This window comes from Heterocephalus glaber, unplaced genomic scaffold (genome assembly GCF_053883595.1).
Source record: "Heterocephalus glaber isolate CG9 unplaced genomic scaffold, H.glaber_assembly_v1.0 deba00001608, whole genome shotgun sequence".
Classification (NCBI taxonomy): domain Eukaryota; kingdom Metazoa; phylum Chordata; class Mammalia; order Rodentia; family Bathyergidae; genus Heterocephalus; species Heterocephalus glaber.
In genome coordinates this window covers 39524383-39538400 of record NW_028258379.1, presented here as the reverse complement: position 1 = coordinate 39538400, position 14018 = coordinate 39524383, and the positions used below count along the sequence as shown (strand labels likewise).

The 14018-nt window shown below is 48.0% G+C and overlaps 1 protein-coding gene across 2 annotated transcripts in view; it reads right to left on the bottom strand.

The window, feature by feature from the left end:
- The window catches only part of Rcor1 (REST corepressor 1), a 105108-nt gene extending 91090 nt beyond the window's left edge, over positions 1–14018 (bottom strand). Inside the window, exons 1-2 of one of the 2 annotated variants that reach the window (XM_004836914.4) lie at positions 13506–14018; positions 13371–13430 (exon numbers count right to left, since the gene is read on the bottom strand). In XM_004836914.4, coding sequence (XP_004836971.3) covers positions 13371–13430; positions 13506–13749 — 304 coding nt within the window. In that variant the 5' untranslated portion in view covers positions 13750–14018. The remainder of the gene's footprint in view (positions 1–13370; positions 13431–13505) is intronic. The other variant, XM_087195612.1, reaches the window with a different exon arrangement.

The window sequence follows — 14018 nt, the reverse complement described above, 5'->3', positions numbered from 1 at the left end:
CTCTGTGCTGAGCTACATCCCAACCCTTTTCACCTTCACTAAGTAAGTTGCCAGGACTGGGCTCAAACTTTTGATTCTACTGCCCCAGGCTTTCAGAGTGAACAGTGTCTTTTACAAAAAAATAAGAAAACCAACTTCTCCATCTTCCTTTTCTAAAAAATGTAGACTTGAGGGCCAGGGATGCAGCTCAGTGGTTCTGCCGCCTGCCTTGCAAGTGCAAGGTCCCAAGTTCGATCCCCAGCACCAAAAAATAAAAAATAAAAAATGTAGACTTGGGGCCAGAGACTTAGCTCAGTAGTGCGGCCCATGCCTCTCAAGCTCAAGGTTGTGAGTTCAATCCCCAGTACCGCCATAAAGAAAGAAAGAAAGAAAGAAAGAAAGAAAGAAAGAAAGAAAGAAAGAAAGAAAGAAAGTAGGCCTTCTTTCAGGTGTCACATGAACCCAATTTACCCTATGCAATATAGTATGAAATAAGAGGTATGGTGGGAAAATACAGTGCATTTTAACATTTTTTAATTACAGTAAAAGACACATTGCCATGAATCCCAAGTGTTCCCTTTGATCTGAACACACTTATCCCATCGTTCCTGCCACTGTCTGTAGCGACTCTGGAGTCCTCTTCCAAGCATCTCAGTTGCACTGTCCTGGCTGCCTCCATGTCCCAAGCTGATTCAAAACACTTCCCTTTCACGGTCATTCGGGACTTGGGTAGGAGCCAGCAGGTAAGAGCTGGACCGGGTGAGCAAGGTGGGTGAGCAAGGTGGGTGAGCTCCCACTGTGATATCTCTGAGCCTGCCCCTCTGTGATGGTGCTGAGCACATCTCACCAAGGCGCCCTCTCAAGAGGGCTCCGGAACTGCTTCACAAACCAAGTGTGTCAGGGTCAAGGGGGAGCATTTTGAGGAAGATCGATGGCGATGCGTCTTTTACTGTAATAATATTTTTAATTTAAATACTGGCCATATACTTTGATCAGCCATGGTAAGTTAGGTCTTTGTCCCAGGTTCCTAAAGCCCTGGGAATCTGCTGAGCAGTTTGTTTAAGCAGGGGTTCACTAGGCCGAGTTTATGCTAACGAGGCGACAGGCTGAGGCGACAGACTGGGGCTACGAACCAGAAAGTCCAGCAACGTGAGGGTGGAGCCTCCAGCCACACCCCTGACCTCCAGGAAGGGGCACTGAGCAGTAAAGAAACTGCACAAGGCTGGCTCAGGCTGCTGGGTGTGGGGAGGTGCTGGAGTCACACACCCTCCACCCGGCCTCACCCTTCTCTCCACCTGCTCTTCCTCTATATCCTAGGATAGTCTGGGAAGAGCGCTACCCTAACATGGGTGAGGCCCTGGGTTCTACACCAGGCATGTCACAACCACATACACACACACACACACACACACACACACACACACACACACACACACACACACACACACACACACACACACACCCCTCAATTACAGGAGGCTCTCACTCTGGACAAAACTCCTGCACTTGGCCCCAACAGACCAGGCTACACATAAATGTAGCAACTTTGGCTAATGCTCCAGGTCAATCTTCCAAGAAATCAGGTCTGGAAAAAACAGTCAAATTTCGCAAGCATGCCATTTTCAGATAGCCTGATAGTGAAGATCCTGTGCCCTTAATCTGGCATCAGAAAGGCAACCTGACAGAACTTGCCGGTAACCAATCAGCTATTTTTCTATTGTTCTGTCTCGGTCCTGCCCTACAATTCCACTTTGAAATGGCAGCAGCTTTTGGCTTTCTGCTTCCTTCAGCCCTTTCCTGTGTATAAAATAAACTTCTCCACTCATTCTACTGTATGGAACGAAGGTTTCCTAACGCTAACACTGAAAATTAAGCCAATTAAGATTTCTAAACTAAAGCTCAGTGGTAGAATGTGTTTGGGATGTGCAAGGCCCTGGGTTCAATCCCCAGCTCTCAAAAAAAACAAAAACAAAGATCTTTACATTTCTATGCCGGGTGTGGTGGTACACACGTGTAATTCCAGCAGTCTAAGAGGCACAGGCAGGAGGATCACAAGTTCCAGCCCAGCCTGGGCAATTCAGCAATTTAGTGAAACCCTATCTTAAAAAGTAACAATGTCTGGGGGCATAGCTCAGCACAAAGGCTCTGGGCTCAATCCCTAGTTCTAGGGGAGGAGAAAAGTTGTGATTTTGTCCTTTGATACAGTAACCAGCAAACAAATATTTCCCTGAGTCCTGCAAGCCATCCTAGCAAGACAATCCAACATGAGGAGGGGTCATGGAGCCCCAGTCTGCGGCCACTCAGGAGCACAGGTGGCCCAGCTTGCCATGGCATCTGCAGGGGAGGCTGTCTTGGGCACTGGCCCTCGGCCTGTGGGCCTGATACTACAAGCACCAGAACTGGGGTGAATTACAGCTCAGCTGGTGTCCATGGGGGAATTGCTTGGTGGGAAGAACACCCCCGCCCCCAAATCTGGTCAAAGACTTGCTCTGTGCTGAGCATGAGAATAGTGTAGAGAGAAAGAGGTTTGTTTTTCCACGTACACCCTGTCATCTTCAACTAAAAACTAGTGAAATATGAAGAAGGCTTTCAAGACATTAGACTTTTTTTTTTTTTAAGTTTTTTGAGACAGTGTCTCACCGTGTAGTTCAGGCTGGCCTCAAACTCATGGTGATCCTCCTGCCTCAGCCTCCCAAGTGCTGCGATTACAGGCGTGTACCACACCTGGCAAGACACTAGACCTGAGACAACTAAGCACGGGGATCCTCTCAACTACCCGACAGGCAGTAACTGAGGCTCACACTCTAACTGCTCTGATTACTGCTACAGGTTCCTCAGGCAGCACGAGGTAGACAACTAGGCAGAGCCACTTGTCTCTAGGGCTCAGGAGACACTGGCGTGCAGGCCAGCCAGGCAGCAAGAGCACACAGGGCAGGGGATAGACGACAGCAGTTCGGGAGGCCGCAGTAGCAGTCAGCGCACACGCTGCTCACTGAGAAGACCAGGAAAACTGTTTGAAGGGAGCCCTGAGGCGCATGCAGACACAGGAAGCAAGCTCCTCCCACAGCCAGGGCAGAAAACCTCATTCATGGAAGGGTGGGGGAACATGAAAGGGTTTCCCTCAGCACTGTAGTGGGAAATATTTAGCCCTGGATGAAATGCTGCTTTCTTCCTGTTTAATAAAACTTAAAAGCAAGACCTGAAATGATCAAACTATTTCTAAGTAATTCAACCATGTCCTAGAACAAAGCTCAAGAATATTTATAGAAATTTAAAAAAATATCTGTCACCCAACAAAGTAAAATTGATAATGCCTGGCATCCAAACCAACATTGCTAGACAAGTGAAGGAGGAAAAAACAACTCCAGATGAGAAAAATCAGTTAAAACTGACAGAAATAACAAGGATGAAGAACTGGCAGACCAGGGCCTTAAGACTGTATCTCCATGGCCACAGGGAGTTAGAGGGAAGCATGCCCTGGATAAGCAGGTTTAAAACACAGACTCAGCCCAAACTTTTAGATACGAGGCCAACACTGTCTGAGACAGAATATGTATGGGGTAGATTAAAGGCATACAGAAGCCTAGAGAACTCACAGGTGGAGCAAGAAAACCCTTAGAATCAAACGAGCCAGCATGGTAGCACACACGTAAGTCCCAGCTGCTCGGGAGGCTGAGGTGGGAGACCAAGTTCAAGGCCAGCCTGGGCCGGTCACACAGTGAGACCCCATCTCAAACACACAGACGGGCCACAGAGAGCTGGAGAGTGTCCGTAAGCAGAGACTTCACTTGGCCAATACAAACATAATCACACACTTCAAATACGGACAGCTTATTTTATAATAGTAGTCAATCACCTCAACAAGGCTATTTTGTTTTTGCTTTGCAGTACTGAGGACTGAACCTAAGAGAGGTCTACCACTGAGCTACACTCCCAGTCTTTCCATTCTTCCTTTTTGAGACAGTCTCATTAAGTTGCCCAGGCAAGGTTCAAACTTGTAATCTGGCCTCCCTCAGTCCTAGGATTACAGATGTGTGCCACTAAACCTGACTTCAATAAGGCTGTTTTTAAAAATCAAATCTTTCAGGGCCGGGGATGTAGCTCAGTAGCCCTGCACCTGCCTTGCTAGCACAAGGTCCTGAGTTCCATCCCCGGTACCAAAAAAAAAAAAAAAAAAAAATCAAATCTTTCAGGACAAGGCTGAGCCTTCATATTAATTTATCTTGAATAAAATCATCCATCCGTCCATTTCTATTTGTTTTTTCAAGGAACCTTCTTTTGAATACTTTAACAGCAACAATTTAAATATTCCACTACAGGAATACAGTACATAGCCATCATATTTACCAGCCAGATCAATCTCAAATTTCATCATGCACCTTGATCAAAGAGGCAAGGCGTTGGAACTATAAAAATTACTAACAATGAAATTTCCAGTTCACAGCACCTCTAGAGCAGTGCTACCCAATCAAACTTCCTGAGATGACAGAACTGCCCCAGTAACTCCACTGACCCCCTGGCCCTCTGAATAGGCCCAGTGTAACAGGAAGAGAGTGAACTTCTAACTTGACTCACTTTAACTTCAACAGTTACACAGAGCTAGTGGCTCCACTATCGGGCAGTGGTGTACATAATTTTAAACTGTAGACTGAAATTTTTTCTTTTTGTACTAGGAATTAAACTCAGGGCCTCACGCTTGCCAGTAGGCTGAGGATTTTTAAATTAGAATTTTCAAAACAATTTTATTACTTATTATTTCATATACCATGTAACATTAATTCTTACATTAATAAGTATCACAAGGGTCAGGGATTTAGCTCAGTGGTTTCATCACCTGCTGCGCAAGCGCCAAGGACCTGAGTTCGATACCTGATACCAAAAAAAAAAAAAAAAAAGTACCACAAATTCATGAACACTAACTCCTCCTTTTCACAGCTTAGCATTCTCCCTGGCTTCTTCCATGTCCTACCCTCAAGTCCCCACTGCACTCATTAGTGGAATTTTTCACACCTCCTCATCATTTAGCCCCTATATGAGGCTGACTTCCTATGGACTGACACTGGGTTTAAATTTCTATTCTAAATCCCTCAGATCATGGTCTGTATACACCAAAAGGACACAATGGACTCTGCTGTCCCCATAAGTTAACTCAGAAGAGAAGGCACCTTAGGTACATATTGGGGGGGTGTCCTGGGGCTGGGGAGGTAGCTCAGGTAGAATGCATGCTGGGGGAGGGGGAGCATTCTACAAAGAATTTACAAAACAGAAAACAAAGTGTTGCCAAGGATGCAGAAAACAGAGCCCCTATACATTAATGGTAGGAGTATAAATGCATCAGCCAATGTGGAAAACAATTTGGTATCTCTTCAAAAAGTTAAGTATTGAATTACTCTAGGAATCAACAACACCACTCCTAGAATATACCTCCTGAAAAGAGAGGGCAGATACTCAACATACAAGAAAAGCAACCAAAGATGTAATAACCCCAATGTTTTATCAACAAATGAATGGGTAAATTTTTTACCATCAACAGCAATGAAGTACAAATACTAATACAAGGCACAGCATGGATGAACCTCAAAAACATCACTCTTAGGGCCGGGGATTTAGCTCCGTGGTTCCACCACCTGCCTCGAAAGCACAAACACTGGAGTTTGATCCCCGATAACAACAACAACAAAAAAATCACTCTTAGGGACAGGGATTTAGCTCAGTGGTGCTGCTGCCTGCCTCCAAAGCAGAAGGTCCTGAGTTCTATTCCCTGGAACCACCCCCCACACCCCGCCAAAATCACTCTAGCGGCGCGTGGCAGCCCATCCCTAAAATCTCAGCTACTCTGAGGGAAGAGAATCTCAAGTTCGAGACCAGCCTAAGCAACTTAGAATCTGTCCCAAAATTAAAATAAAGTAAAAATAAATAAAAGAGGGCTGAGATTTAGCTCAGTGGTTCTGCCACCTGCTTTGCAAGTGCAAGGTCCTGAGTTCGATCCCGGGTACCAAAAAATAAATTATTTAATAAATTAAATAAATAAAATAAAATGGGCTGAGGATGCAGCTCAGTGGTAAAGCACTTGCCTAGCATGCATGAAGCCCTGGGTTCAATCTGTTCTACTACAATCAGTCAATCAGGCCACACAGGTTCAATCTCCAGGACTGCAAGAAGGAAGGGAGGAAGACAGGGAGGGAGGGGGAGGCCAGAATAAGTAATCACTGAGACAAAAAGCAAGTTGGTGGTTGCCAAAGGGGCTGGGGAAAACAGAGAAGCAAATGTAACTAATGGGCCAAGATTTTCTTTTGAGGTGATGGAAATGTTTTAGAACCAGATAGGGTGGTAGTTACGCAACACTGAGTGTCCTGAATGCCACTAATTTTTGCTGTTGTTTGAAGACAGGGTCTCACTGTCTCAAGCCATCCTCCCACCTCAGCCTCCTAAGCAGCTGGGAAAACAGACATATACCACCCTACCCGGTTCACTATGAATGGTTATTTTGTTATGTGACTTTCCCCTTCATTAAAAAAAGGAATCAAGCAAGATGTGCATCTCTCATTAATGACAAAAAAAGAGTGTATGTGCACTGCTGTACCAATTCATTGTAAGAATGGCAAAGAAAATGAAGAAATTAGCTCTAAACTGCAATTTGAAAGCCAATTTAGGGCCAGAGATGTAGCTCAGTGGTGCCATTGCCTGCCTCACAATTGTAAGGTCCCGAGTTTGATTCCCGGTACCAAAAAAAAAAAGCCAATTTTTCACAAGGCATAGTGACCCACTCTTGTAATCCTAGCACTGAGGGAGGCTGAGGCAGGAGCACTGCAAGTTCCAACACAGCCCAGCCTGATAGCAAGACCTTATCTCAAAATTTTTTTTGTTGGTTTTTTTTTTTTTTTTGGTACCAGGGATCAAACTCTGGTCCTTGCCCTTATGCAGCAGGCAGCAAAACCACTGAGCTAAATCCCCGCGCAACCCCCTCCCCCAGCTCAAACTTTTGATCCTCCTGCCTCAACCTCCCCAGAATGCTAGGATTATGGCCTGGCTCACCTATAATTACTGCACCCAATAACAAGGCTCTAAAACACCTAAAAAAAATAATAACAATATGAGGTCTGACCTGACACAGCCCTACATACATAGTCTACCTTGAGATTCTTTTAATGATTAGGAATGAAAGACAAATGTAGGTCACTTTACCTCTCTAGGCCTTACTTTCCTCATGTAGAAAAAGGTTTATTTTAGTTAGATGGACATGACATACAATTTTCTCTGATAACCTTGAGGTAGGAAAAAATCCACAAACTTCAAAGAATTGTCTAGTGTACAATTTTTACTAAGCTCAAAATATTTAAAGAATTTGACTAGTTAGCAAGAAATACTCATAGCTTACTACTGACATTTCACTTCAATGTAATCTTAATGCTGGCAACTTAGTGAGACCCTGTCTCAAAATAATAACTAAATAAATAAATAAATGGGCTGGGGATATAGCTCAGTGTAAAGGTCTGGATTTAATCCTGAGTACTGAAAACAAAATTTTTCTCTCTCAAACACTTTAGCAAAACACTTTTTTGCCACTTTCAACTAACTTTAAAACACTCCATTTTTAGAAGTCAAGAGAAACCATAAAATCAAGCCAGAGTTTAGAAGTGTACATTAACAGAGCTTCCAGAACATAAAACAGAAGACACTGTTACATCGAGGCCATACCCTGCCTGCCACTGCTGGGGTCCAGAACAGTGTTCCCACTGCTCCCAGCTGCAGGACCTGACCCACTGAGTCACTGAGTCAGCACAGCCCTCCACTCCACTAATGCGGGCTCCTCCAAGTTTTCCCCCAGTACCAGGGATCGAACTCAGGACCTTGAGATTGTCAAGGCAGGTGCAGTGCCACCGAGCTACAAACCCAGCCCTTACCTCCTCCAAGTTTTCTGCCTTCAAATAAACACTTTCCAGGATCGCTGTTCCTAGGGAGGAAAGCAGTGTGTGGACAAGACTTTGAAGTTTTCACCTCCAAAGATTCAGAAGTTTTTTTCAACTAAATTGCACCCATAGAATTTTATAATGCCAAAGAAACACTTCCCAAGAGCAATCCTAAATTCTCCGGTACAAATGACCTTTAACCCTGCTCTTAAAACAACTGCCCCAGCTAGCCTCGCCCAGCTGACTGAGTCACAGGCAGTGCTGGGGTAGGAGAGCTCCAACTCAAAAGCATTCCCTCTCAAAGTCAAGAATGTGGACCTTCAGTGGGAATCCACTTCTCGGGAGCTAGGGCGGCCCCGGCTGGAGTCAAGGCTTCCTCTGTACTACCCAAGAACGCCAGCTGAGCAAGTCTGCCCTCCTACTGAACTGAACGTGCTGGACCACTCTCCCCTGAGAAAGGGTATAAGACACATGTCTGAAACTTCAAAGCAACCAAGGTGCTGGGCACAGGGGAGTCTTTCATAGTAGTGAGGCCCTGCAGGAGGGCAGGAACCACTCCTGGCAACCTGAGCAACCCGAGGAACAGTCAGAGTATGCCAGAGGAATGTCTCCTTAGTGCTCCCTCCATGCCAGCCAGGTGCTACGCATTCGACACACACTACTAACTCAGTTCACTCCTCCTCCTGAGGACAAAGTCTTGCTTTCTGTATTTACAGATAAAGGCAAAGTGAAGTCACCAGAGCTGGACTTGGTGGCACACGCCTGTAATCCCAGCACTCGAGAGGCTAAGGCAGGATGATCACCATGAGTTCAAGGCCAGCCTGTGCTACACAGTGAGACCCTGCTTCAAAACCACCACCACCAAAAAAAAAAAGTGAAGTGACTAGCCTAGTCATGATACAGTGGCAAGCAGGCATGGTGGCAAATGCCTGTGATCCCAGCTATGCAGGAAGCTGAGGCAGGAGGATCACAAGTATGAGGCCAGCCTGGGCAACTCAGCAAGACTGTCTCAAAATAAAATTAAAGGGAGCAGGTGGTAGGGCTAGGGACGTAACTCAGTGGTAGAGCATGCTTGCCTAGCACATAGAAGATCCTGGATTCAATTCCCAGTACCACCCCCCCACACACACACACCCCGGCAATGGTGCTGCCTGGCTGGGAAGCCTGTCCTGACCTAGCCCAGGTGCTGGCAGCCTTCGCTCTAGCGCTTCTGAAAGCAACATGAGACAGAAAGCTGTTCATCTATACCCAATGCTCACTCCCACACACCATTCTGATGAGAAGAGCCAACGCTAGGAGCAGAGACCCTGAGAAGTGACCGACATACAGGCAATCTGACAGCCAGCTCGAGGTCTCTCACCACAGCCTTTTTTAAAAATTTGCAATAATGGTGATCAAACCCAGGACTGCTCTACCACGGAGCTATAGCCTAGCATTTCTTCATTTTTTATTTTGAGGCAGGGGCCTGCTTAATTGCCCAGGCAGGACTCCAACTTAAATCCTCTTGCCTCAGCCTTCCAAGTGCTGGGACTGCAGACGTGCACGACATGCTGGCTCCTACCACATCTCTTTTTTTCCCCCCAGTACTGGGCAGGAGCAGCACCACTGAGCTACATCCCCAGCTCTCCTACCACACCTCTTAACCAAGTGGATCACAGCCAGAATTCGTCATTTCCTACTAAATCTTGACCTCTCATGGGCAAACACTCCCCTTAATTATAACATCTAAGTCACAAAATGTTCACCATCACCTGTAAATTTTAGGGCATCCATAAAATGGGTTTTATATATAATGAACTAAAAGCATAGAAAATAACGTGTCCATGGAGAAGAGAAGAGAGGAGAACAGTCATCAGTGAAAACAGATGAAAGGCAGGCCAGGCACCTGGTTCAGTAACACTGTCCTCACCTCACAGAGGCAGGTCACGTTCTACTACAAACCAGTGCTAAGGCGACAGGCCGTGATGACCACAAATTTTCCAGTCTGATTAAATGCACTGGATTCAACGTTAAAACACAGGCTTTTTTTTTTGGTACCGGGGATCGAACTCAGGACCTTGTGCTTTTGAGGCAGGCGTTGGAACCACTGAGCTACATCCCCAGCCCCACAGGCTTCTTTTTTAAAGGCATGTTACCTCAAAACGAGTCACCATCAAAACCAAGCATGATGGCACATGCCTGTAATCCCAGCACTCTGGGAAGCTGAGGCACAAAGGCCCTGGTTCCACCCTTGTACCGTTAATAATAATAATAGTAATAATAATTCTCCATTAACAATTTCCTCTTCCTGGGCGGGGGATTTAGCTCAGTGGTTCCGGTGCCTGCCTCACAAGCACAAGGTCCTGAGTTCGAGCCCCAGTACCAAAAAAAAAAAATTTCCTCTTCTAGAGGCTGGGACTATAGCTTCATGTGGAGCACTCACCCCCAAACAATACAAATCCTCTTTGTATTAAGAGTCATCGTTTCAGCACATATGAATTATATTACTGAGAGTCAACTTGGGACTGAGGAGACACAGAACAGACTTGAGAAAACAGCCCTGGGCGGACCCCACGTCCTGGTGCCCTGCTGTGAGGCCACAAGGAGGAAATGACTGAATGACCAGAGAGAGGCCAGAGGCAGGCCGCAGAGCACCCACACTTTTACAGAGAGAAACACCTCCTTTCCAAGTAGATGATGCTTTGCAAGTGAAGGAAAGAACTCCCCCAGGGGCTGGGGACAACAGTCTCCTCCTCACTCTCTTCCTGAGGGCAAAAGGCTCTGAGGCAGCAGTGAAAGCTCCACATCCCGCCTGGCCTGGTCACCTATGAGGACCACGCGGAAAATGAAGGCGTGGGGCTGCACTGTGACTGTTTTTAGCTCCAAATTGTTTGACCTCTTTCTGCATTGTGAACAGAATGGTATTTTCACCCCAAACTACACCATGCTCCATGATCTAGTGGAGGTCTTGACTAGATGAAAGGCAGAGACAACACTCAGGACTAGGCTGCTCCACCCCCCCACTCACACCCATTCACTTTTCCCAGGGTGACAGGATTAACACTGCCCTGAGGGCCAGGGATTTAGCTCAGTGGTTCGTTGCCTGCCTCGAAACCCCAAGGTCCCAAGTTCGATTTCCGGTACCAAAAAACAAACAAACAAACAAATCCCTGCCCTGGCTACTGAGGGGCTATTAGGTGAACCCAGCTCCAAGTACCCCACACAAACAGGGTCACGGAGGGATTCGGCAGATGAGTAAAATCTGACTTAAATTAGAATCAGCCTTGTCCACTCACATACCTTTACGATACATAACGGAAGAAAAAACCTTTCTGATGAGTTTTGTATCTACCTCTCTGTTCAAACTGCCAGGCTGGGAGGTGATGGGAGTGCTCAGTCAGTGGCAGCACATGCTCAGCATGCCTAATCCCTGGGTTCAACCCCAGCACAAAACACACCACCGAAGCAAAGAGGAGGGAAAAGCAGTCACAATCACACCCTCAATTCCACAGTACTCCAGACTTCTTGTACTCTTGTAAAGAAACTCTGGGCATGGTGGCATAGCCCAGTAATGTTGGCACTTGGGGAGGTTGAGTGAGAGGATCTTAAGTTTGAGTCCAGCCTGGGAAACTCAGCAAGACCGTGTTTCAAAATAAAGCATAAAAAGGAGCTGACAATGTAGCTCAGTGTGAGGGCCTTAGGTTCAATCCCAACCACCAAAAAAAAGAATGGTAGGCTCAGCAAGTTTATGCCTATATCCCACCAAACCGTCCAAGGACAGCCCAAAATACAGTCCTGTGATATCTGCTGACTCAAAGAAGAGAACTCCAAAAAGGCTCCTTACTATCACTAACAAGGCAGAGCTAGAGATCAGGATTTAGGTGCATGTCAGAAATCTAAGTTCTGTGACTACCAAATATGTCCTTTTCCTTAGTTCTGTCCAATATATTTAAATATAACGTTCCTTATGTATGTGACAAAAATGTATCAAAAACTGACCAACTTACTCAAATGTTTGCTCACACTTTTAAAAAAAATTATGGGGGAAAAAATAATATATGGGGGAAGCGTGATGACAAGCTTTATGTCCTGGGTATTACACAGACAGAATTGACCTACAAAATGAAGATAGGGTCAACTGTAACCAAAAAACAGTATGCTTCCCCTGGCGGCCAACTCTGGAATGGAGGAGCCTGCACGGAAGAGAAAGCCTAGCCTCCCGGTTCCATCCTGTCACTCACAAATGAGAAGTGACGACCAAAAAAGGAAGGTGTGGGGGAAGGGAAAGTAGCACAAATACTAACATGGGTTTAACAGAAATACCAATCTGCGCGTGATGCTACATAAATATAAATATAAGCCAACAAACCAAAATTTAGAGGGCAAATATGGGAAAAGTCATTTATTTCAGAGAGCCCTCACCAGGGGATGTGTCTGTATTTTCCCCTCTAAGTACACCCCGAGCTTAGTACTTAATAACAGCCTGAGAGCAATCTCCTTTTTCGAGTACTAGATCCTTGCAATTTTCTGCAGTCTTGTTTCCAAGGAAAAGCATTTATTTTTTCAAACAAACTAGTGGTCTAACCTACTTAGAGAACCTGCAGCTCTAAAGCCCCCTACGCAGGAGGACCTTTCACTCCATCTTTACGAGCCTCTTCGGACTGTTATTCCTGAAACAAAACCCACGTCCTTTCACACGTTTTCTATACCCACAACCTCTAAAGTCTAGTCTCATACAGAGAAGGGCTAGAATCTCATGGACTAAAATCTGACGAATTCCTTTGTCTGACTGCATTTTTTTCTTGTACCACTTTAAATTTGCTTCCACACAGAACAGCAGTGGCAAAGGAAGTAAATGCTCCCTTCCAGGGTACAGGATTTCTGGTAGGTGGAAATCACTGGTTCGCTAAAGCTTCTGATGGCTCTATTCTTTCACGACCTCTTTCCCTTCTCCAACCCAGCCCACCCCACCCCCCATAAAGGTAAGAAAAGAAAAAGGAAATAAAGAACACACATACACGTTTATAAATACAAGATCCTAAAACCATACTGCCACACGCGAGCCTCTCCTGTCCAGGCAGGTACCCTCTGATTTGGGGGGGTCGTTGTACGATTGGTCTCCAGGACGGTGGGGGGCCAGGGTCAGCGCCGGGACCCGAGTCTGGAGCCTCCGTCCTCCTCCGTCCGGGCACTCCAAGACCCCGACCTTCGGCACTGTCACCCCTCGCCTGGCCCCCACTTGGGGGCGCAGCTCACCTGGACGCGGGCACCCCCAGGTGGGGCCGCCTCCCAGACCGGGGCGCGGGGGGTGAGGAGGGAGCCGAGGCGCCGACCCGAAGGGGGCCAGTAGGGCTCCCCCACGCGCGCCGGGCGTGCGGAACACGCGTGTGGGAGCGGCGCGGCCCCTCGCCCCGCCGCGTGCCCCACAGACCCCGGGGCTGCCACGCACGAAAACAAAGTTATGTCGGGGTCCCGCGGCACGGGCCGGCCGGCGCTACTCACCGGGGTCGAAGTCGGGCACCGCCGCCTGGTACTGGGGTCCGACCCGCATGCCGCCGCCACCTACGGGGAACAAGACGCGGTCAGCGGAGCGGGGCCGGGCCGGGCCGGGGCGGGCCGGGCCGGGGCCGCACCTACCGTGCTCCTCGTCGCTCGATGAGCCCGAGCTGCCTTCCTCCCAGGAGTTGCTGCCGCTGTTGCCATTGGGCGCAGCCGCCGCCGCCAAACTTTTATTCTGACCATTATTGGGGGCGGCGGCGGCCGAGGCGGCGTTGGCCGAGGCAACGGCGGCCGAGGCGGCGGCCGAGGCGGAGGAGGCCGCGGTGTTTCTCCCGCGCCGCTTCCCTGACACCTCCGGGCCCTTCTCCACCATGGCCGGCATCGGCGGGGCCCGAGGCCGGGCCAGGGCCAAGGCGGCGGGGACCCCGGCTCACGAGGACCGGGCGCCGGCGAGAGCAGGAGACGCGGAGGGCGCGGGGGCCGGGAGCGCGGGCGCGCGGACGCCCACCGGCGTGGGTCGCGGCCGCAGGAGGCCGGGGCGGGCGGAGCGAGGAGCCGCCTCAAGCCTTCAGCACCGAACAGAACGCAACTTTAGCTCCCATCGCTGCCTGCACTTCGCTGGCTCTAACTACTCCGGGAGCCGCGGGCGGG